The sequence below is a fragment of the Ranitomeya imitator genome, chromosome 1, assembly GCF_032444005.1.
Source record: "Ranitomeya imitator isolate aRanImi1 chromosome 1, aRanImi1.pri, whole genome shotgun sequence".
Taxonomy (NCBI): domain Eukaryota; kingdom Metazoa; phylum Chordata; class Amphibia; order Anura; family Dendrobatidae; genus Ranitomeya; species Ranitomeya imitator.
In genome coordinates, this window is record NC_091282.1 from 1,211,995,870 (window position 1) to 1,212,021,004 (window position 25,135).

The 25,135-nt window shown below is 46.0% G+C and overlaps 1 protein-coding gene across 7 annotated transcripts in view; it reads left to right on the plus strand.

Moving 5' to 3' along the window:
- The window catches only part of LOXL3 (lysyl oxidase like 3), a 211,583-nt gene that overhangs the window by 14,619 nt on the left and 171,829 nt on the right, over positions 1-25,135 (plus strand). Inside the window, exon 1 of one of the 7 annotated variants that reach the window (XM_069744977.1) lies at positions 669-776. The exons of 3 other annotated variants lie outside the window; for them this stretch is intronic. In XM_069744977.1, the coding sequence (XP_069601078.1) occupies positions 743-776 (34 nt within the window). In that variant the 5' untranslated portion in view covers positions 669-742. Of the gene's footprint in view, positions 1-668; positions 777-25,135 lie in introns of those variants that run through there. 3 more of the 7 variants (XM_069744982.1, XM_069744976.1, XM_069744979.1) reach the window with 3 other exon arrangements.

Genomic DNA, 25,135 nt, shown 5'->3' on the forward strand with positions numbered 1-25,135 from the left:
AGAAGTTCTGAGGACAACACTCTGCACATCTGTGCTGCAGGCCGGTCACACTCACAGCTCTACTATGTGTCCACATGTGGAATGGGGAATTGGCCTCCATCATCGTTATAAGCTGAGGTATCACATTGCAAACATGCCCACTTATCTCCAGAGCAGGGTTGGGTGTGATCCTTTCTGGTGCCTCAATCCCAGAAAGATAATTTTCCTACATTAGTCTACCTGGTGTGGTTGGACACGATGACCCTTGAAGTCCCTTCCAACTCAAACATTCTATGAAAAGCCCCGTATACATGACGCTAATGTAATCTGCCCATAATCGATGGTGGTGCCGACCAGCTAATGCTTTGGAAAGATGTCCATCACTTTGTTCAACCAGAAATAAGCCACCAGCCAACGTGTCAGTCGGCAACTTTCCCATAGAGGACATGCTCTGCTCCAGCTGCATACTACGTGTTTGTTGCCTTGAGAAAAGCAATAAACAGTTAGTTGTCCCCCTGACATCAGGACTGGATTTAAGGGGCTGTGAGAAATTGATGTAGAGCGCTATAATTATACATTACATGATCTTTGGATTTTGCCAGATTCCACATGGAATTTAGGTCAGGAAATCTTGGCAGCACGTACTGAACATATGGAAATAAATCCGTTTTTCTGAAGCTGACACGCTCCTCAGCAGTAGTACAGAGTAGCATGTGTGCTTTGTCCATGGTGCTTCACTAAACCTCGCACACAGGGTCTCCAGATGGACTGGCTGCTCCGATGCGGAGATTCGTCCTGTAAGTCAAGGTTTCTGGGTTTCCTAAGCACTATGAAAGCCATAGGAGTGGAGGATGATCTGGTGATGACTTGTATCTTGGATACCCCTCTGTTTTGGTCTTGATTTGGGAATTAGATGATCATTTTCATAGCAGGGACATTTCCAACCTTGGGCTCATCCAATTTGCAGACTTCCTTGTCATCAGCGTCCTCTGAAGACATTTCTGGCTGGACCACTTCTGATCTTCTGCTACTAGAGTCGATGGTAGTACGACCTCCTGATCTGTAACCTGAAGATCATGTCACTTTCCACCTCCAGCTTAAGATTGTTCTCCAGTCATACTATATTTGAGGAGATCAAGATAACATTATAAATAATAGTGCTACGTAATGTAAAATACACATAGGGAATCTTTTTGGAATTCTAAAGTACAACCAGGGTCCCTCTTGGTATGAATTCTAGACAAGACCTACTTGTACAATATAATTATTTTACTTTTTTGTAACTTTCTTGGCTGTTGTCTGTGTACTTGTGTTTCATATGCATTCTTCCATTTATGTATTGGATCTCATTTGCCCTTCTTACCTTTCACTAAAGGGTTAAATTTGGTTACAATTATCAATCCCTTCACATCTACATCGGTGTTAAGATCTATCGGATTATATCAGAACCCAGTTTAGTTTATTGTGTTACACCATAATTGAGGCTCTTAGCCGAAAAGCGTTGGTCTTCATTACTGTTCTGTCCAAAAGTGGCCAGCACATTGATTTTTTATATTTGGTATGATAAAAGTGATAAAAGCTACTTTTTATGCTCAACATCCTATTCCAAGATATTCTGTCACTGGATATTACCTCTTTTCTTCTGTATTTTGTCTTTGGGTGGTTTATTGCTTCATAAACCATAGAGACTTTAATATCAAGTGTTCCTGTGTCTACCTCAGGGAGCTGCTGAGTGAGCCAACCTACACCATACGGTACACTACTACTCTTCCCTGGGTGGTGGAAGGGTACAGAGTGAGGGAGAATTCGGGTGCTAAGGCGAGGTACGTGGCCCTGGTATCTTCACCATCAGAAGTAATCCGGAGAGCAGGACGAGCTAGGGCGCATCTAGCGTTAGGGACAGGAAAGGAGCCTCTTGTCCCGGGACACTAGACAACAGAGTTGATACACCTGGTGGACATTTGTAATGGCTGAAACGGCTGCTAATTGAGATGTTTGGAGAGGTCGTGGCAGGACAGGAAGACTTCTCTACATAAAAAGGGCTCTATGCACAGATTGAGGAGATGTTTATCCCTGACTCCGGCCTGAAGGAGTCATGAACATGTATAGGTCCTTTCTCTCTGCAGTAATGGCATATATAGTATAGTCCTCACAGGCTTCTCTGTTACATTATAGTCTCTGTATTAGTAGCTACGAAGCCGCTGATGAAGGATCCATGTCTGTCTGATGTTATCTAATGATGAGTGGCCTTCACCAAATAATGTAACACATCACACTTCACATGAAGAAAAAAAGGACATCCCTGCTCACATGTGTAAGACCGAGCTGGAGAAGATTCAAAATGATATGCATGGTGGACCCATGGAATGTAATGGACATCCCTAGTCATGTGTACAAGGCTGAGCTGGAAAGGATCCAAAGTAATACTCATGGTGAACACATGGAGTATAATATACCTCTGGTCATCCGTGTATAAGGCCAAGCTGGAGAAGATCAGAGTGATCTACGTGGACACATGGAGTATAATAGCCATCTCTGATCAACTGGAGCTGGAGAAGATCCAGAATGACGTGCATACTGTACACATTGAATATAATGAACATCTCTGGTAATCTGTGTATAAGACCGAGATGGAAAAGATCCAGAGTGATATATAAGGTGGATACATGGACTATAATAGGTCAACTGTATGTAATATTGAGCTAAAGAAGATCCAGAGTGAGGAAAATGGGAGGAATAGGGCTAAGCAACAGCACGTGAAAAAGTGAAAAGTGTGATGCAGCAGCAAAAAAGGCAAATGCAATTCTAGGGTGTATTAGGAGAAGCATACAGTCTAGATCACTTGAAGCCATTATCCCCCTCTACTCCTCTTTGGTCAGACCTCATCTGGAATACTAGGTCCAGTTCTGGGCTCCACATTTTAAAAAAGACATCAACAAACTGGAGCAAGTTCAGAGAAGAGCGACCAGAATGGTGACCGGTCTGCAAACCATGTCCTATGAAGAACGTTTACAGGATTTGGGAATATTTAGCTGCAAAAAAGAAGACTGAGAGGAGACTTAATAGCTGTCTACAAATATCTCAAGGGCTGTCACATTGTAGAAGGATCATCATTATTCTCATTAGCATTAAGGAAAGACTAGAAACAATGGGATGAAACTGAATGGGAGGAGACACAGAATAGATATTACAAAAAATGTTTTGATAGTTAAGGTGATCAATGAGTAGAACAGGCTGCCGCGAGTTGTGGTGAGTTCTCCTTCAATGGAAGTCTTCAAACAGAGGCTGAACAGACATCTGTCTGGGATGATTGTGAATCCTGCTTTGAGGAGGGGGTTGGACCAGATGTCCCAGGAGGCCCCTTCCAACTCTAACATTCTATGATTCTATGAATATGGTGGACACATGGACTATAATGGACATATCTGTGTTGTGGTAAATCAGCTCACACGGCTGTAAACGGAGGTAGGAAGGTAGACATGGGAACACTGTTGCTTTAGAAATGTCCTTGGTTTATTAGATGCCTCATAACTAAGGTGAAGCACAAAGTAAACACAGCCCTCTAGGCTAAAACAGCAAAACAAAATGGTAGCATTAAGCACAGTCCTTTTTATTAGCGGGGCTCAGCCCGCTCAGGGTTAGCAATAGCCCAGGTTCAGGTATGAGCAAACCACAAACACTTCTCTGGAGTGTTCTTCTCCAGATACTAAACCCCTACTGTCTCTGGAGGCCAACTACTTAGACCCCAGACCACACCCTGGGGTGGAGATAAGGTAGACAACCTCCCACCCACTCTATGGTCGTCCACAAAAAACCCAACCCTTTATTTAAATTGGCTGCTAACTCCCTGCAACAATTAGGCCGGGTTAACATTTTTCATTCAGGAGGGCTGCAGATAGCTGCGTACTTCTTCCCTGAAGCTCTGCCTACTTCTGAATGTGTCCTGCGCTTCCCTGCGTACCTATCTTTAACATTAGGTATCTTTAACAACGCAAGGACTTGCGTTGCATGTGGATGCGTCCGCATGCGACGATTTGACGTGTGCGGCAACCGGTCACACTATAGAGCTCTGCACTGTAAGAGCGGTCACACTATAGAGCTCTGTACTGTAAGAGCGGTCACACTATAGAGCTCTGTACTGTAAGAGCGGTCACACTATAGAGCTCTGTACTGTAAGAGCGGTCACACTATAGAGCTCTGTACTGTAAGAGCGGTCACACTATAGAGCTCTGCACTGTAAGAGCGGTCACACTATAGAACTCTATACTGTAAGAGCGGTCACACTATAGAGCGCTGTACTGTAAGAGCGGTCACACTATAGAGGTCTGTACTGTAAGAGCGGTCACACTATAGAGCTCTGTACTGTAAGAGAGGTCACACTATACAGCTCTGTACTGTAAGAGCGGTCACACTATAGAGCTCTGTACTGTAAGAGCGGTCACACTATAGAGCTGTGTACTGTAAGTGAGGTCACACTATAGAGCGCTGTACTGTAAGAGCGGTCACACTATAGAGCTCTGTACTGTAAGAGCGGTCACACTATAGAGCTCTGCACTGTAAGAGCGGTCACACTATAGAACTCTATACTGTAAGAGCGGTCACACTATAGAGCGCTGTACTGTAAGAGCGGTCACACTATAGAGCTCTGTACTGTAAGAGCGGTCACACTATAGAGCTCTGTACTGTAAGAGAGGTCACACTATACAGCTCTGTACTGTAAGAGCGGTCACACTATAGAGCTCTGTACTGTAAGAGCGGTCACACTATAGAGCTGTGTACTGTAAGTGAGGTCACACTATAGAGCTCTGTACTGTAAGAGCGGTCACACTATAGAGCTCTGTACTGTAAGAGAGGTCACACTATAGAGCTCTGTGCTGTAAGAGCGGTCACACTATAGAGCTCTGTGCTGTAAGAGCGGTCACACTATAGAGCTCTGTACTGTAAGAGCGGTCACACTATAGAGCTCTGTACTGTAAGAGCGGTCACACTATAGAGCTCTGCACTGTAAGAGCGGTCACACTATAGAGCTGTGTACTGTAAGAGCGGTCACACTATAGAGCTCTGTACTGTAAGAGCGGTCACACTATAGAGCGCTGTACTGTAAGAGCGGTCACACTATAGAGCTCTGTACTGTAAGAGCGGTCACACTATAGAGCTCTGTACTGTAAGAGAGGTCACACTATAGAGCTGTGTACTGTAAGAGCGGTCACACTATAGAGCTCTGTACTGTAAGAGCGGTCACACTATAGAGCTCTGTACTGTAAGAGCGGTCACACTATAGAGCTCTGTACTGTAAGAGCGGTCACACTATAGAGCTCTGTACTGTAAGAGCGGTCACACTATAGAGCTCTGTGCTGTAAGAGCGGTCACACTATAGAGCTCTGTACTGTAAGAGCGGTCACACTATAGAGCTCTGTACTGTAAGAGCGGTCACACTATAGAGCTCTGTGCTGTAAGAGCGGTCACACTATAGAGCTCTGTGCTGTAAGAACGGTCACACTATAGAGCTCTGTACTGTAAGAGCGGTCACACTATAGAACTCTATACTGTAAGAGCGGTCACACTATAGAACTCTATACTGTAAGAGCGGTCACACTATAGAACTCTATACTGTAAGAGCGGTCACACTATAGAACTCTATACTGTAAGAGCGGTCACACTATAGAGCTCTGTACTGTAAGAGGTCACACTATAGAGCTCTGTACTGTAAGAGCGGTCACACTATAGAGCTCTGTACTGTAAGAGCGGTCACACTATAGAGCTCTGCACTGTAAGAGCGGTCACACTATAGAGCTGTGTACTGTAAGAGCGGTCACACTATAGAGCTCTGTACTGTAAGAGCGGTCACACTATAGAGCTGTGTACTGTAAGAGCGGTCACACTATAGAGCTCTGTACTGTAAGAGCGGTCACACTATAGAGCTCTGTACTGTAAGAGCGGTCACACTATAGAGCTCTGTGCTGTAAGAGCGGTCACACTATAGAGCTCTGTACTGTAAGAGCGGTCACACTATAGAGCTCTGTACTGTAAGAGCGGTCACACTATAGAGCTCTGTGCTGTAAGAGCGGTCACACTATAGAGCTCTGTACTGTAAGAACGGTCACACTATAGAGCTCTGTACTGTAAGAGCGGTCACACTATAGAACTCTATACTGTAAGAGCGGTCACACTATAGAACTCTATACTGTAAGAGCGGTCACACTATAGAACTCTATACTGTAAGAGCGGTCACACTATAGAACTCTATACTGTAAGAGCGGTCACACTATAGAGCTCTGTACTGTAAGAGGTCACACTATAGAGCTCTGTACTGTAAGAGCGGTCACACTATAGAGCTCTGTACTGTAAGAGCGGTCTCACTATAGAGCTCTGCACTGTAAGAGCGGTCACACTATAGAGCTCTGTACTGTAAGAGCGGTCACACTATAGAGCTCTGTACTGTAAGAGCGGTCACACTATAGAGCTGTGTACTGTAAGAGCGGTCACACTATAGAGCTCTGCACTGTAAGAGCGGTCACACTATAGAGGTCTGTACTGTAAGAGCGGTCACACTATAGAGGTCTGTACTGTAAGAGCGGTCACACTATAGAACTCTATACTGTAAGAGCGGTCACACTATAGAACTCTATACTTTAAGAGCGGTCACACTATAGAGCTCTGTACTGTAAGAGAGGTCACACTATAGAGCTCTGTACTGTAAGAGCGGTCACACTATAGAGCTCTGCACTGTAAGAGCGGTCACACTATAGAGCTCTGTACTGTAAGAGCGGTCACACTATAGAGCTCTGTACTGTAAGAGCGGTCACACTATAGAGCTCTGTACTGTAAGAGCGGTCACACTATAGAGCTGTGTACTGTAAGAGCGGTCACACTATAGAGCTCTGTTCTGTAAGAGAGGTCACACTATAGAGCTCTGTACTGTAAGAGCGGTCACACTATAGAGCTCTGTACTGTAAGAGCGGTCACACTATAGAGCTCTGTACTGTAAGAGGTCACACTATAGAGCTGTGTACTATAAGAGCGGTCACACTATAGAGCTCTGTACTGTAAGAGAGGTCACACTATAGAGCTCTGTACTGTAAGAGCGGTCACACTATAGAGCTCTGTATTGTAAGAGCAGTCACACTATAGAGCTCTGTACTGTAAGAGAGGTCACACTATAGAGCTCTGTACTGTAAGAGCGGTCACACTATAGAGCTCTGCACTGTAAGAGCGGTCACATTATAGAGCACTGTACTGTAAGAGCGGTCACACTATAGAGCTCTGCACTAATAGCGGTCACACTATAGAGCTCTGTACTGTAAGAGCAGTCACACTATAGAGCTCTGTACTGTAAGAGAGGTCACACTATAAAGCTCTGCACTGTAACAGCGGTCACACTATAGAGCTCTGTATTGTAAGAGCAGTCACACTATAGAGCTCTGTACTGTAAGAGAGGTCACACTATAGAGCTCTGCACTGTAAGAGCGGTCACATTATAGAGCACTGTACTGTAAGAGCGGTCACACTATAGAGCTCTGTACTGTAAGAGCGGATACACTATAGAGCTCTGTACTGTAAGAGCGGTCACACTATAGAGCTCTGTACTGTAAGAGCAGTCACACTATAGAGCTCTATACTGTAAGAGCGGTCACACTATAGAACTCTATACTGTAAGAGCGGTCACACTATAGAACTCTATACTGTAAGAGCGGTCACACTATAGAACTCTATACTGTAAGAGCGGTCACACTATAGAGCTGTGTACTGTAAGAGCGGTCACACTATAGAGCTCTGCACTGTAACAGCGGTCACACTATAGAGCTCTGTACTGTAAGAGCGGATACACTATAGAGCTCTGTACTGTAAGAGCGGTCACACTATAGAACTCTGTACTGTAAGAGCGGTCACACTATAGAGCTCTGTACTGTAAGAGCGGTCACTGTTGTGAATTCTGTGGCAGAGCTCCCTCCTGTGGTCACAAGTGGTACTTCGGCTGATTCTCTCTGGGAGCTTCCGTTCGTGGAGGAAACTGGTACTGCAGCTTCTGAGTTTCCTCCCTCAGGTGATCTGGTGAGGTCGTTAGGTGCTTCTCTGCTTAACCCCACCTAATGCTTTGATTCATGCTTCCTGTCAATGTTCCAGTGTTGGACTTGTGTTTCTCTGGATCATTCCTGTGGCCTGCTGCTCTGCATAGCTAAGTGCTTCTTTGCTATTTGTTGCTATTTTTTCTGTCCAGCTTGTCTATTTGTTTTGCTGGAAGCTCTGGGACGCAAAGGGTGTACCTCCGTGCCGTTAGTTCGGTACGGAGGGTCTTTTTGCCCCTTTGCTGGTTTTCTTTAGGGTTTTGTGTAGACCGCAAAGTTATCTTTCCTATCCTCGTTCTGTCTAGAATATCGGGCCTCGCTTTGCTGAATCTATTTCATCCCTACGTTTGTCTTTTCATCTTACTCACAGTCATTATATGTGGGGGGCTGCCTTTCCCTTTGGGGTATTTCTCTGAGGCAAGGTAGGCTTATTTTTTCTATCTTCAGGCTAGTTAGTTTCTCAGGCTGTGCCGAGTTGCATAGGGAGCGTTAGGCGCAATCCACGGCTGCCTCTAGTTGTGTTTGGAGAGGATCAGGGATTGCGGTCTGCAGAGTTCCCACATCTCAGAGCTCGTTCTGTTATTTTGGGTTATTGTCAGATCACTGTATGTGCTCTGACCTCCATGTCCATTGTGATACTGAATTGCCATTCATAACAGTACAGGAAGCCAAAAGTACTAATGATTCTCAATAGAGGGAAAAAAGAAGTTCTGAGACCATTTTTTTTTCTTGGCATTGTGTTTTGTCTTTTTTTTCCCTCTAGACATTTGGGTGGTTCAGGACACAGGTGTAGCGATGGACATTAAGGCTATGTTCACACCTTGCGTCGGGTCCCTGCGGGTTCTCCCGCAGCGGATTTGATAAATCTGCAGGGCAAAACAACTGCGGTTCTCCCTGCAGATTTATCGCGGTTTGTTCCGCGTTTTCCGCTGCGGGTTTCCGCCTATACTATTGATGCTGCATATGCAGCAATATGCAGCATCAATAGTAATGTTAAAAATAATAAAAATTGGTTATACTCACCCTCTGATGTCCGGATCTCCTGGGCGCTGCACCCGGCGGTCCGGTTCCAAAGATGCTGTGGGAGAAGGACCCTTCGTGACGTCACGGTCATATGACCGCGACGTCACCGCAGGTCCTGGTCGCACAGCAACTCTGACCGGACGGCCGCGTGCAGCGCCCAGGAGCTCCGGACATCAGAGGGTGAGTATAACCAGATTTTTTATTTTTTAACCCCAAATATGGTTCCCAGGGCCTGGAGGAGAGTCTCCTCTCCTCCACCCCGGGTACCACCCGCACATTATCCGCTTACTTCCCGCAACGTGGGCACAGCCCCATGCGGGAAGTAAGCGGTTCAATGTATTCCTATGGGTGCAGAATCGCAGCGATTCTGCACAAAGAAGTGACATGCTGCGGGTTGTAAACCGCTGCGTTCCCGCGCGGTTTTTCCCGCAGCATGTGCACAGCGGTTTGCGGTTTCCATAGGGTTTACATGTTACTGTAAACGCTATGGAAACTGCTGCGGACCCGCAGCATCAAAATCGCGGCGGTTCCGCGGTAAAAACCGCTAAGTGTGAATATAGCCTAAAGGTCTGTCTTCATGTGTGGATCAGCTCTCGGCAAGAGTACAAAAGATTCAAGACACTATTGATCAGAAATCTATGTTAGAACCAAGAATTCCTATTCCTGATTTGTTTTTTGGAGATAGAACTAAGTTTCTGAGTTTCAAAAATAATTGTAAGTTATTTCTGGCCTTGAAACCTCGTTCCTCTGGTGATCCAGTACAACAAGTTAAGATCATTATTTCTTTTTTGCGCGGCGACCCTCAGGACTGGGCATTTTCTCTTGCGCCAGGAGATCCTGCATTAAGTAATATCGATGCGTTTTTCCTGGCGCTCGGATTGCTGTACGATGAACCTAATTCAGTGGATCAGGCAGAAAAGAATTTGCTGGCTCTTTGTCAGGGTCAGGATGAGATAGAGTTATATTGTCAGAAATTTAGAAAGTGGTCCGTGCTCACTCAATGGAATGAATCTGCGCTGGCAGCTATGTTCAGAAAGGGTCTCTCTGAAGCCCTTAACCCCTCTGTGACCTTAGACGTACTATCCCGTCGAGGTGCCCTGGGCTTATCTGACCCTGGACGGGATAGTACGTCATAGCCGATCGGCCGCGCTCACGGGGGGAGCGCGGCCGATCGCGGCCGGGTGTCAGCTGCTTATCGCAGCTGACATCCGGCACTATGTGCCAGGAGCGGTCACGGACCGCCCCCGGCACATTAACCCCTGGCACACCGCGATCAAAGATGATCGCGATGTGCCGGCGGTGCAGGGAAGCACCGCGCAGGGAGGGGGCTCCCTGCGGGCTTCCCCGAGACCCCCGGAGCAACGCGATGTGATCGCGTTGCTGCGAGGGTCTCACCTCCCTCCCTGCTCCCTCCAGCCCCGGATCCAAGATGGCCGCGGATCCGGGTCCTGCAGGGAGGGAGGTGGCTTCACAGAGCCTGCTCAGAGCAGGCACTGTGAAGGCTGCAGCGCTGCATGTCAGATCAGTGATCTGACAGAGTGCTGTGCAAACTGTCAGATCACTGATCTGTGATGTCCCCCCCTGGGACAAAGTAAAAAAGTTAAAAAAAAAATTTCCAAATGTGTAAAAAAAATTAAAAAAAATATTCCAAAATAATGAAAAAAAAAAAAAAATATTATTCCCATAAATACATATCTTCATCTAAATAAAAAAAAAAAAACAATAAAAGTACACATATTTAATATCGCCGCGTCCGTAACGACCCGACCTATAAAACTGTCCCACTAGTTAACCCCTTCAGTAAACACCGTAAGAAAAAAAAAAAAAAAAGAGGCAAAAAACAACGCTTTATTATCATACCGCCGAACAAAAAGTGGAATAACATGCGATCAAAAGGACAGATATAAATAACCATGGTATCGCTGAAAGCGTCATATTGTCCCGCAAAAAAAGAGCCGCCATACAGCATCATCAGCAAAAAAATAAAAAAGTTATAGTCCTGAGAATAAAGCGATGCAAAAATAATTATTTTTTCTGTAAAATAGTTTTTATCGTATAAAAGCGCCAAACCATAAAAAAATGATATAAATGAGGTATCGCTGTAATCGTACTGACCCGAAGAATAAAACTGATTTATCAATTTTACCAAACGCGGAACGGTATAAACGCCTCCCCCAATAGAAATTCATGAATAGCTGGCTTTTGGTCATTCTTCCTCACAAAAATCGGAATAAAAAGCGATCAAAAAATGTCACGTGCCCAAAAATGTTTTCAATAAAAACGTCAACTCGTCCCGCAAAAAACAAGACCTCACATGACTCTGTGGACCAAAATATGGAAAAATTATAGCTCTCAAAATGTGGTATTGCAAAAAATATTTTTTGCAATAAAAAGGGTCTTTCAGTGTGTGACGGCTGCCAATCATAAAAATCCGCTAAAAAACTCGCTATAAAAGTAAATCAAACCCCCCTTCATCACCCCCTTAGTTAGGGAAAAATAAAAAAAAATGTATTTATTTCCATTTTCCCATTAGGGCTAGGGTTAGGGCTAGGGCTAGGGTTAGGGCTAGGGTTAGGGCTAGGGTTAGGGCTAGGGTTAGGGCTAGGGTTAGGGCTAGGGCTAGGGCTAGGGTTAGGGCTAGGGTTAGGGTTAGGGTTGGGGCTACAGTTAGGGTTGGGGCTAAAGTTAGGGTTAGGGTTTAGATTACATTTACAGTTGGGAATAGGGTTGGGATTAGGGTTAGAGGTGTGTCAGGGTTAGAGGTGTGGTTAGGGTTACTGTTGGGATTAGAGTTAGGGGTGTGTTTGGATTAGGGTTTCAGTTATAATTGGGGGGTTTCCACTGTTTAGGCACATCAGGGGCTCTCCAAACACGACATGGCGTCCGATCTCAATTCCAGCCAATTCTGCGTTGAAAAAGTAAAACAGTGCTCCTTCCCTTCCGAGCTCTCCTGTGTGCCCAAACAGGGGTTTACCCCAACATATGGGGTATCAGCGTACTCAGGACAAATTGGACAACAACTTTTGTGGACCAATTTCTCCTGTTACCCTAGGGAAAATACAAAACTGGGGGCTAAAAAATAATTTTTGTGGGAAAAAAAATTTTGTTTTATTTTTATGGCTCTGCATTATAAACTTCTGTGAAGCCCTTGGTGGGTCAAAGTGCTCACCACACATCCAGATAAGTTCCTTAGGGGGTCTACTTTCCAAAATGGTGTCACTTGTGGGGGGTTTCAATGTTTAGGCACATCAGTGGCTCTCCAAACGCAACATGGCGTCCCATCTCAATTCCTGTCAATTTTGCATTGAAAAGTCAAATAGCGCTCCTTCCCTTCCGAGCTCTCCCATGCGCCCAAACAGTGGTTTACTGCCACATATGGGGTATCAGCGTACTCGGGACAAATTGGACAACAACTTTTGAGGTCCAATTTCTTCTCTTACCCTTGGAAAAATAAAAAATTGGGGGCAAAAATATAATTTTTGTGAAAAAATATGATTTTTTATTTTTACGGTTCTGCATTATAAACTTCTGTGAAGCACTTGGTGGGTCAAAGTGCTCACCACACCTCTAGATAAGTTCCTTAGGGGGTCTACTTTCCAAAATGGTGTCACTTGTGGGGGGTTTTAATGTTTAGGCACATCAGTGGCTCTCCAAACGCAACATGGCGTCCCATCTCAATTCCTGTCAATTTTGCATTGAAAAGTCAAATAGCGCTCCTTCCCTTCCGAGCTCTCCCATGCGCCCAAACAGTGGTTTACTGCCACATATGGGGTATCAGCGTACTCAGGACAAATTGGACAACAACTTTTTGGGTCCAATTTCTCCTGTTACCCTTGGTAAAATAAAACAAATTGGAGCTGAAGTAAATTTTTTGTGTAAAAAAGTTAAATGTTCATTTTTATTTAAACATTCCAAAAATTCCTATTAAACACCTGAAGGGTTAATAAACTTCTTGAATGTGGTTTTGAGCACCTTGAGCGGTGCAGTTTTTAGAATGGTGTCACACTTGGGCATTTTCTATCATATAGACCCCTCAAAATGACTTCAAATGAGACGTGGTCCCTAAAAAAAATGGTGTTGTAAAAATGAGAAATTGCTGGTCAACTTTTAACCCTTATAACTCCCTAACAAAAAAAAAAATTGGTTCCAAAATTATGCTGATGTAAAGGAGACATGTGGGAAATGTTACTTATTAAGTATTTTGTGTGACATATCTCTGTGATTTAATTGCATAAAAATTCAAAGTTTGAAAATTGCGAAATTTTCAAAATTTTCGCCAAATTTCCGTTTTTTTCACAAATAAACGCAGGTACTATCAAAGAAATTTTACCACTATCATGAAGTACAATATGTCATGAGAAAACAATGTCAGAATCACCAGGATCCGTTGAAGCGTTTCGGAGTTATAACCTCATAAAGGGACAGTGGTCAGAATTGTAAAAATTGGCCCGGTCATTAACGTGCAAACCACCCTTGGGGGTAAAGGGGTTAAGGATGTCATGGTGGGATTTCCTATGCCTGCTGGTTTGAATGAGTCTATGTCTTTGGCTATTCAGATCGGTCGACGCTTGCGTGAGCGTAAATCTGTGCACCATTTGGCGGTATTACCTGAGCTTAAACCTGAGCCTATGCAGTGCGATAGGACTTTGACCAGAGTTGAACGGCAAGAACACAGACGTCTGAATGGTCTGTGTTTCTACTGTGGTGATTCCACTCATGCTATCTCTGATTGTCCTAAGCGCACTAAGCGGTTCGCCAGGTCTGCCACCATTGGTACGGTACAGTCAAAATTCCTTCTGTCCATTACCTTGATCTGCTCTTTGTCGTCGTTTTCTGTCATGGCGTTTGTGGATTCAGGCGCTGCCCTGAATCTGATGGACTTGGAGTATGCTAAGCGTTGTGGGTTTTTCTTGGAGCCCTTGCAGTGTCCTATTCCGTTGAGAGGAATTGATGCTACACCTTTGGCCAAGAATAAGCCTCAGTACTGGGCCCAGCTGACCATGTGCATGGCTCCTGCACATCAGAAAGTTATTCGCTTTCTGGTGTTGCATAATCTGCATGATGTGGTCGTGTTGGGGTTGCCATGGCTACAAGCCCATAATCCAGTATTGGATTGGAAATCCATGTCTGTGTCCAGCTGGGGTTGTCAGGGGGTACATGGTGATGTTCCATTTCTGACTATTTCGTCATCCACCCCTTCTGAGGTTCCAGAGTTCTTGTCTGATTACCGGGATGTATTTCATGAGCCCAAGTCCGATGCCCTACCTCCACATAGGGATTGTGATTGTGCTATCAATTTGATTCCTGGTGGTAAATTCCCAAAAGGTCGACTGTTTAATTTATCCGTGCCTGAGCACACCGCTATGCGCAGTTATGTGAAGGAATCCCTGGAGAAGGGGCATATTCGCCCGTCATCGTCGCCATTAGGAGCAGGGTTCTTTTTTTGTAGCCAAAAAGGATGGTTCGCTGAGACCTTGTATAGATTATCGCCTTCTTAATAAGATCACTGTTAAATTTCAGTACCCCTTGCCTTTGTTATCTGATTTGTTTGCTCGGATTAAGGGGGCTAGTTGGTTCACCAAGATTGATCTTCGTGGTGCGTATAATCTGGTGCGAATCAGGCGAGGCGATGAATGGAAAACTGCATTTAATACGCCCGAGGGTCATTTTGAGTATCTAGTGATGCCATTCGGACTTGCCAATGCTCCATCAGTGTTTCAGTCCTTTATGCATGACATCTTCCGAGAGTACCTGGATAAATTCCTGATTGTGTACTTGGATGACATTTTGATCTTCTCGGATGATTGGGAGTCTCATGTGAAACAGGTCAGAACGGTTTTTCAGGTCCTGCGTGCTAATTCTTTGTTTGTGAAGGGATCAAAGTGTCTCTTTGGTGTGCAGAAGGTTTCATTTTTGGGGTTCATCTTTTCCCCTTCTACTATCGAGATGGATCCTGTTAAGGTCCAAGCCATCCATGATTGGACTCAGCCGACATCTCTGAAAAGTCTGCAAAAGTTCCTGGGCTTTGCTAATTTTTATCGTCGCTTCATCTGCAATTTTTCTACTGTTGCCAAACCATTGACCGATTTGACCAAGAAGGGTGCTGATGTGGTCAATTGGTCTTCTGCTGCTGTGGAAGCTTTTCAGGAGTTGAAGCATCGTTTTTGTTCTGCCCCTGTGTTGTGTCAACCAGATGTTTCTCTTCCGTTCCAGGTCGAGGTTGATGCTTCTGAGATTGGAGCAGGGGCTGTTTTGTTGCAGAGAGGTTCTGATTGTTCAGTGATGAAACCATGCGCTTTTTTTCCAGGAAGTTTTCGCCTGCTGAGCGGAATTATGATGTGGGCAACCGAGAGTTGCTGGCCATGAAGTGGGCATTCGAGGAGTGGCGTCATTGGCTTGAAGGAGCTAAGCATCGCGTGGTGGTATTGACTGATCATAAGAACCTGACTTCTCGAGTCTGCTAAGCGTTTGAATCCTAGACAGGCTCGTTGGTCGCTGTTTTTCGCCTGTTTTGACTTTGTGATTTCGTACCTTCCGGGCTCTAAAAATGTGAAGGCGCATGCTCTGTCTAGGAGTTTTGTGCCCGACTCTCCGGGTTTATCTGAGCCGGCGGGTATCCTCAAGGAAGGAGTAATTGTGTCTGCCATCTCCCCTGATTTGCGGCGCGTGCTGCAAAAATTTCAGGCTAATAAACCTGATCGTTGTCCAGCGGAGAAACTGTTTGTCCCGGATAGGTGGACAAATAAAGTGATCGCTGAGGTTCATTGTTCGGTGTTGGCTGGTCATCCTGGAATCTTTGGTACCAGAGAGTTAGTGGCTAGATCCTTTTGGTGGCCATCTCTGTCGCGGGATGTGCGTTCTTTTGTGCAGTCCTGTGGGATTTGTGCTCGAGCTAAGCCCTGCTGTTCTCGTGCCAGTGGGTTGCTTTTGCCCTTGCCGGTCCCGAAGAGACCTTGGACACATATCTCTATGGATTTTATTTCAGATCTTCCCGTCTCTCAAAAGATGTCAGTCATTTGGGTGGTCTGTGATCGCTTTTCTAAGATGGGCCATCTGGTACCCTTGTCCAAGTTACCTTCCTCCTCTGATTTGGTGCCATTGTTCTTCCAGCATGTGGTTCGTTTGCATGGCATTCCAGAGAATATCGTTTCTGACAGAGGTTCCCAGTTTGTTTCGAGGTTTTGGCGAGCCTTTTGTGGTAGGATGGGCATTGACTTGTCTTTTTCCTCGGCTTTTCATCCTCAGACTAATGGCCAGACCGAACGAACCAATCAGACCTTGGAAACCTATCTGAGATGCTTTGTTTCTGCCGATCAGGATGACTGGGTGTCCTTTTTGCCTTTGGCTGAGTTCGCCCTTAATAATCGGGCCAGCTCGGCTACCTTGGTTTCGCCATTTTTCTGCAATTCTGGGTTCCATCCTCGTTTCTCTTCAGGACAGGTTGAGTCTTCGGACTGTCCTGGTGTGGATACTGTGGTGGACAGGTTGCAGCAGATTTGGACTCATGTAGTTGACAATTTGACCTTGTCCCAGGAGAAGGCTCAACGTTTCGCTAATCGCAGACGCCGTGTGGGTCCCCGACTTCGTGTTGGGGATCTGGTTTGGTTATCTTCTCGTCATATTCCTATGAAGGTTTCCTCTCCGAAGTTTAAATCTCGTTTCATTGGTCCTTATAGGATTTCTGAGGTTATTAATCCTGTGTCTTTTCGTCTGACCCTCCCAGATTCTTTTTCATACATAACGTCTTCCATAGGTCATTGTTGCGGAGATACGTGGCACCTATGGTTCCATCTGTTGACCCTCCTGCCCCGGTTTTGGTGGAGGGGGAATTGTAGTATATTGTGGAGAAGATTTTGGATTCTCGTGTTTCAAGACGGAAACTCCAGTATCTGGTTAAATGGAAGGGTTATGCTCAGGAGGATAATTCCAGGGTTTTTGCCTCTGATGTCCATGCTCCCGATCTTGTTCGTGCCTTTCATGTGGCTCATCCTGGTCGGCCTGGGGGCTCTGGTGAGGGTTCGGTGACCCCTCCTCAAGGGGGGGGTACTGTTGTGAATTCTGTGGCAGAGCTCCCTCCTGTGGTTACAAGTGGTACTTCGGCTGATTCTCTCTGGGAGCTTCCGTTTGTGGAGGAAACTGGTACTGCTGCTTCTGAGTTTCCTCCCTCAGGTGATCTGGTGAGGTCGTTAGGTGCTTCTCTACTTAACCCCACCTAATGCTTTGATTCATGCTTCCTGTTAATGTTCCAGTGTTGGACTTGTGTTTCTTTGGATCATTCCTGTGGCCTGCTGCTCTGCATAGCTAAGTGCTTCTTTGCTATTTGTTGCTATTTTTTCTGTCCAGCTTGTCTATTTGTTTTGCTGGAAGCTCTGGGATGCAAAGGGTGTACCTCCGTGCCGTTAGTTCGGTACGGAGGGTCTTTTTGCCCCTTTGCGTGGTTTTCTTTAGGGTTTTGTGTAGACCGCAAAGTTATCTTTCCTATCCTCGTTCTGTCTAGAATATCGGGCCTCGCTTTGCTGAATCTATTTCATCCCTACTTTTGTCTTTTCATCTTACTCACAGTCATTATATCTGGGGGGGCTGCCTTTTCCTTTGGGGTATTTCTCTGAGACAAGGTAGGCTTATTTTTCTATCTTCAGGCTAGTTAGTTTCTCAGGCTGTGCCGAGTTGCATAGGGAGCGTTAGGCGCCATCCACGGCTGCCTCTAGTTGTGTTTGGAGAGGATCAGGGATTGCGGTCTGCAGAGTTCCCACGTCTCAGAGCTCGTTCTGTTATTTTGGGTTATTGTCAGATCACTGTATGTGCTCTGACCTCCATGTCCATTGTGATACTGAATTGCCATTCATAACAGGTCACACTATAGATCTCTACTGTAAGAGCGGTCACACTATAGAGCTCTGTACTGTAAGAGCGGATACACTATAGAGCTCTGTACTGTAAGAGCGGTCACACTATAGAGCTCTGCACTGTAAGAGCGGTCACACTATAGAGCTCTGTACTGTAAGAGAGGTCACACTAGATTCTCTGCTGTAAGAGCGGTCACATTGTAGATTCTCTACTGTAAGAGAGGTCACACTATAGAGCCGTGTACTGTAAGAGCCGTCACACTATAGAGCTCTGTACTGTAAGAGCGGATACACTATAGAGCTCTGTACTGTAAGAGCGCTCACACTATAGAGCTCTGTACTGTAAGAGCGGTCACACTATAGAGCTCTGTACTGTAAGAGCGGTCACACTATAGAGCTCTGTACTGTAAGAGCGATCACACTATAGAGCTCTGTACTGTAAGAGCGGTCACACTATAGAGCTCTGCACTGTAAGAGCGGCCACACTATAGAGCTCTGTACTGTAAGAGCGGTCACATTATAGAGCTCTGCACTGTAAGAGAGGTCACACTATAGAGCTGTGTACTGTAAGAGAGGTCACACTATAGAGCACTGTACTGTAAGAGCGGTCACACTATAGAGCTCTGTACTGTAAGAGCGGTCACACTATAGAGCACTGCACTGTAAGAGCGGTCACACTATAGAGCTGTGTACTGTAAGAGAGGTCACACTATAGAGCACTGTACTGTAAGAGCGGTCACACTATAGAGCACTGCACTGTAAGAGCGGTCACACTATAGAGCTCTGTACTGTAAGAGCGGTCACACTATAGAGCTCTCTACTGTAAGAGCGGTCACACTATAGAGCTCTGTACTGTAAGAGCGGTCACACTATAGAGCTCTGTACTGTAAGAGCGGTCACACTATAGAGCTCTGTACTGTAAGAGCGGTCACACTATAGAGCACTGTACTGTAAGAGCGGTCACACTATAGAGCACTGCACTGTAAGAGCGGTCACACTATAGAGCTCTGTACTGTAAGAGCGGTCACACTATAGAGCACTGTACTGTAAGAGCGGTCACACTATAGAGCTCTGTACTGTAAGAGAGGTCACACTATAGAGCTGTGTACTGTAAGAGCGGTCACACTATAGAGCGCTGTACTGTAAGAGCGGTCACATTATAGAGCTCTCTACTGTAAGAGCGGTCACACTATAGAGCTCTGTACTGTAAGAGCGGTCACACTATAGAGCTCTGTACTGTAAGAGCGGTCACACTATAGAGCTGTGTACTGTAAGAGGTCACACTATAGAGCTCTGTACTGTAAGAGCGGTCACACTATAGAGCTCTCTACTGTAAGAGCGGTCACACTATAGTGCTCTGTACTGTAAGAGCGGTCACACTATAGAGCTCTGTACTGTAAGAGCGGTCACACTATAGAGTTCTGCTCTGTAAGAGCGGTCACACTATATTGCTGTGTACTGTAAGAGAGGTCACACTATAGAGCACTGCACTGTAAGAGCGGTCACACTATAGAGCTCTCTACTGTAAGAGCGGTCACACTATAGAGCTCTGTACTGTAAGAGCGGTCACACTATAGAGCTCTGTACTGTAAGAGCGGTCACACTATAGAGCTCTGTACTGTAAGAGCGGTCACACTATAGAGCTCTGTACTGTAAGAGCGGTCACACTATAGAGTTCTGCTCTGTAAGAGCGGTCACACTATAGAGCTGTGTACTGTAAGAGAGGTCACACTATAGAGCACTGCAGTGTAAGAGCGGTCACACTATAGAGCTCTGTACTGTAAGAGCGGTCACACTATAGAACTGTGTACTGTAAGAGCGGTCACACTATAGAGCTCTGTACTGTAAGAGCGGTCACACTATAGAGCTCTGTACTGTAAGAGCGGTCACACTATAGAGCTGTGTACTGTAAGAGGTCACACTATAGAGCTCTGTACTGTAAGAGCGGTCACACTATAGAGCTCTGTACTGTAAGAGCGGTCACAGTATAGAGCTCTCTACTGTAAGAGCGGTCACACTATAGAGCTCTGTACTGTAAGAGCGGTCACACTATAGAGCTCTGTACTGTAAGAGCGGTCACACTATAGAGTTCTGCTCTGTAAGAGCGGTCACACTATAGAGCTGTGTACTGTAAGAGAGGTCACACTATAGAGCACTGCAGTGTAAGAGCGGTCACACTATAGAGCTCTGTACTGTAAGAGCGGTCACACTATAGAACTGTGTACTGTAAGAGCGGTCACACTATAGAGCTCTGTACTGTAAGAGCGGTCACACTATAGAGCTCTGTACTGTAAGAGCGGTCACACTATAGAGCTCTCTACTGTAAGAGCGGTCACACTATAGAACTGTGTACTGTAAGAGCGGTCACACTATAGAGCTCTCTACTGTAAGAGCGGTCACACTATAGAGCTCTGTACTGTAAGAGCGGTCACACTATAGAGATCTGTACTGTAAGAGCGGTCACACTATAGATGTCTGTACTGTAAGAGCGGTCACACTATAGAGCTCTGTACTGTAAGAGCGGTCACACTATAGAGCTGTGTACTGTAAGAGCGGTCACACTATAAAGCTCTGTACTGTAAGAGCGGTCACACTATAGAGCTCTGTACTGTAAAAGCGGTCACACTATAGAGCTCTGTACTGTAAGAGCGGCCACACTATAGAGCACTGTACTGTAAGAGCGATCACACTATAGAGCTCTGTAATGTAAGAGCGGTCACACTATAGAGCTCTGTACTGTAAGAGCGGTCACACTATAGAGCTCTGTACTGTAAGAGCGGTCACACTATAGAGCTCTGTAATGTAAGAGCGGTCACACTATAGAGCTCTGTACTGTAAGAGCGGTCACACTATAGAGCTCTGTACTGTAAGAGCGGTCACACTATAGAGCTCTGTACTGTAAGAGCGGTCACACTATAGAGCTCTGTACTGTAAGAGCGGTCACACTATAGAGCTCTGTACTGTAAGAGCGGTCACATTATACAGCTGTGTACTGTAAGTGCGGTCACACTATAGAGCTCTGTACTGTAAGAGCGGTCACACTATAGAGCTGTGTACTGTAAGGTCGGTCACACTATAGAGCTCTGTACTGTAAGAGCTGTCACACTATAGAGATCTGTACTGTAAGAGAGGTCACACTATAGAGCTCTGTACTGTAAGAGCGGTCACACTATAGAGATCTGTACTGTAAGAGTGGTCACACTATAGAGCTGTGTACTGTAAGAGCGGTCACACTATACAGCTCAGTACTGTAAGAGCGGTCACACTATAGAGCTCTGTACTGCAAGAGCGGTCACACTATAGAGATCTGTACTGTAAGAGCGGTCACACTATAGAGCTCTGTACTGTAAGAGCCGTCACATTATAGAGCTCTGTACTGTAAGAGCGGTCACACTATAGAGCTCTGCACTGTAAGACCGGTCACACTATAGAGCTCTGCACTGTAAGAGCGGTCACATTATAGAGCTCTGCACTGTAAGAGCGGTCACATTATAGAGCTCTGTACTGTAAGAGCGGTCACACTATAGAGCTCTGCACTGTAAGAGCGGTCACACTATAGAGCTCTGCACTGTAAGAGCGGTCACATTATAGAGCTCTGTACTGTAAGAGCGGTCACACTATAGAGCTCTGTACTGTAAGAGCGGTCACACTATAGAGCTCTGTACTGTAAGAGCGGTCACACTATAGAGCTCTGTACTGTAAGAGAGGTCACACTATAGAGCTCTGTACTGTAAGAGCGGTCACACTATAGAGCTCTGTACTGTAAGAGCGGTCACACTATAGAGCTCTGTACTGTAAGAGCGGTCACGCTGTAGATTCTCTGCTGTAAGAGCGGTCACGCTGTAGATTCTCTGCTGTAAAAGCGGTCACACTATAGAGCTCTGTACTGTGAGAGCGGTCACACTATAGAGCTGTGTACTGTAAGAGCGGTCACGCTGTAGATTCTCTGCTGTAAGAGCGGTCACGCTGTAGATTCTCTGCTGTAAGAGCGGTCATGCTGTAGATTCTCTGCTGTAAGAGCGGTCACTCTGTAGATTCTCTGCTGTAAGAGCGGTCACGCTGTAAGTTCTCTACTGTGAGAGCGGTCACGCTGTAGATTCTCTGCTGTAAGAGCGGTCACGCTGTAGATTCTCTGCTTTAAGAGTGCTCACACTGTAGATTCTCTGCTGTAAGAGCGGTCACACTGTAAATTCTCTACTGTAAGAGCGGTCACGCTGTAGATTCTCTGCTGTAAGAGCGGTCACGCTGTAGATTCTCTGCTGTAAGAGCGGTCACGCTGTAGATTCTCTGCTGTAAGAGTGGTCGCGCTGTAGATTCTCTGCTGTAAGAGCGCTCACGCTGTAGATTCTCTGCTGTAAGAGCGGTCACGCTGTAGATTCTTTGCTGTAAGAGCGCTCACACTGTAGATTCTCTGTTGTAAGTGCGGTCACGCTGTAGATTCTCTGCTGTAAGAGCGGTTACGCTGTAGATTCTCTGCTGTAAGAGCCCTCACGCTGTAGATTCTCTGCTGTAAGAGCGCTCACGCTGTAGATTCTCTGCTGTAAGAGCGCTCACGCTATAGATTCTCTGCTGTAAAAGCGGTCACGCTGTAGATTCTCTGCTGTAAGAGCGGTTACGCTGTAGATTCTCTGCTGTAAGAGCCCTCACGCTGTAGATTCTCTGCTGTAAGAGCGGTCATGCTGTAGATTCATTGCTGTAAGTGTTGTGAATAAGGCAATTCAGTACCACAATGGACATAGAGGTCAGAGCACATACAGTGACCTGACAATAACCCAAAAACATAGAACGAGCTCTGAGACATGGGAACTCTGCTGACCGCAATCCCTAATCCTCTCCAACACACACTAGAGGCAGCCGTGGATTGCGCCTAACTCTCCCTATGCAACTCGGCACAGCCCGAGATACTAGCCAGCCTGAAGATAGAAAAAATAAGCCTACCTTGCCTCAGAGAAATACCCCAAAGGAAAAGGCAGCCCCCACATATAATGACTGTGAGTTAAGGTGAAAAGACAAACGTAGAGATGAAATAGATTTAGCAAAGTGAGGCCCGACTTTCTGAACAGAGCGAGGATAGGAAAGGTAACTTTGCGGTCAACACAAAACCCTACAAATAACCACGCAAAGGGGGCAAAAAGACCCTCCGTACCGAACTAACGGCACGGAGGTACACCCTCTGCGTCCCAGAGCTTCCAGCAAGCAAGCAAAAAACAAACAAGCAAGCTGGACAGAAAAAAACAGCAAACAAAATAACAAAAGCGGATCTTAGCTATGCAGAGCAGCAGGCCACAGGAACGATCCAGGAGGAAGCAAGTCCAATACTAGAACATTGACTGGAGGCCAGGATCAAAGCACCAGGTGGAGTTAAATAGAGCAGCACCTAACGACTTCACCACATCACCTGAGGAAGGAAACTCAGAAGCCGCAGTACCACTCCCATCCACCAACGGAAGCTCACAGACAGAATCAGCCGAAGTACCACTTGTGACCACAGGAGGGAGCTCTGCCACAGAATTCACAACATGTAAGAGCGCTCACACTGTAGATTCTCTGTTGTAAGAGCGGTCACGCTGTAGATTCTCTGCTGTAAGAGCGGTCACGCTGTAGATTCTCTGCTGCAAGAGCGGTCACGCTGTAGATTCTCTGCTGTAAGAGCGCTCACGCTGTAGATTCTCTGCTGCAAGAGCGGTCACGCTGTAGATTCTCTGCTGTAAGAGCGCTCACGCTGTAGATTCTCTGCTGTAAGAGCGCTCACGCTGTAGATTCTCTCCTGTAAGAGCGGTCACGCTGTAGATTCTCTGCTGTAAGAGCGGTCATGCTGTAGATTCTCTGCTGTAAGAGCGGTCACACTATAGAGCTCTGTACTGTAAGAGCGGTCACACTATAGAGCTTTGTACTGTAAGAGCGGTCACGCTGTAGATTCTCTGCTGTAAGAGCGGTCACGCTGTAGATTCTCTGCTGTAAGTGCGGTCACGCTGTAGATTCTCTGCTGTAAGAGCGCTCACACTATAGAGCTCTGTACTGTAAGAGCGGTCACACTATAGAGCTGTGTACTGTAAGAGCGGTCACACTATAGAGCTCTGTACTGTAAGAGCGGTCACGCTGTAGATTCTGTGCTGTAAGAGCGGTCACGCTGTAGAATCTCTGCTGTAAGAGCGGTCACGCTGTAGATTCTCTGCTGTAACAGTGGTCACGCTGTAGATTCTCTGCTGTAAGAGCGGTCACGCTGTAGATTCTCTGCTGTAAGAGCGGTCACGCTGTAGATTCTCTGCTGTAAGAGCGGTCACGCTGTAGATTCTCTGCTGTAAGAGCGGTCACGCTGTAGATTCTGTGCTGTAAGAGCGGTCACGCTGTAGAATCTCTGCTGTAAGAGCGGTCACGCTGTAGATTCTCTGCTGTAAGAACGCTCACGCTGTAGATTCTCTGCTGTAAGAACGCTCACGCTGTAGATTCTCTGCTGTAAGAGCGGTCACGCTGTAGATTCTGTGCTGTAAGAGCGGTCACGCTGTAGAATCTCTGCTGTAACAGTGGTCACGCTGTAGATTCTCTGCTGTAAGAGCGGTCACGCTGTAGATTCTCTGCTGTAAGAGCGGTCACGCTGTAGATTTTCTGCTGTAAGAGCGCTCACGCTGTAGATTCTCAGCTGTAAGAGCAGTCACGCTGTAGATTCTCTACTGTAGGATAGACACACAGCTCTATGAGCCGGTATAAATGTGTACAGGTTTTTTCACCGTTAGTATGGCATTTCGCTCACTTATATCTGGAGGATCCTTCCCATTTGCTGCCGTCTGCGTTTTATCCGGGGCCCATGAGCCGACTCTTTCTGTGGCTCTGCTGGTCCTTAGTTTTCTGCTGCTCCTTAGTTTTCTGCTGCTCCTTAGTTTTCTGCTGCTCCTTAGTTTTCTGCTGCTCCTTAGTTTTCTGCTGCTCCTTAGTTTTCTGCTGGTATTTATCTTGGGATATCGGACGCACTGAACCTCAGCTGACCACAGTTACTTTACGGAAAGTCTCAGTTTATTACATTTCCATGAACATGAAGTGCGTCATCATCCGGCCAGAGAATAGCATTTTGGATGAAATGTGCACCGCATGTAATGTGCTGCAGTCTCCTGGTGGTGGCGCTGTGTTAGGTCATACCATCTGTCCATATATTAACCCTCCAGCCCTGGCCTCCTATCATGGCCCTTCTTACATCCCAGCTTCCACCATTCTTTGCACAGAGGA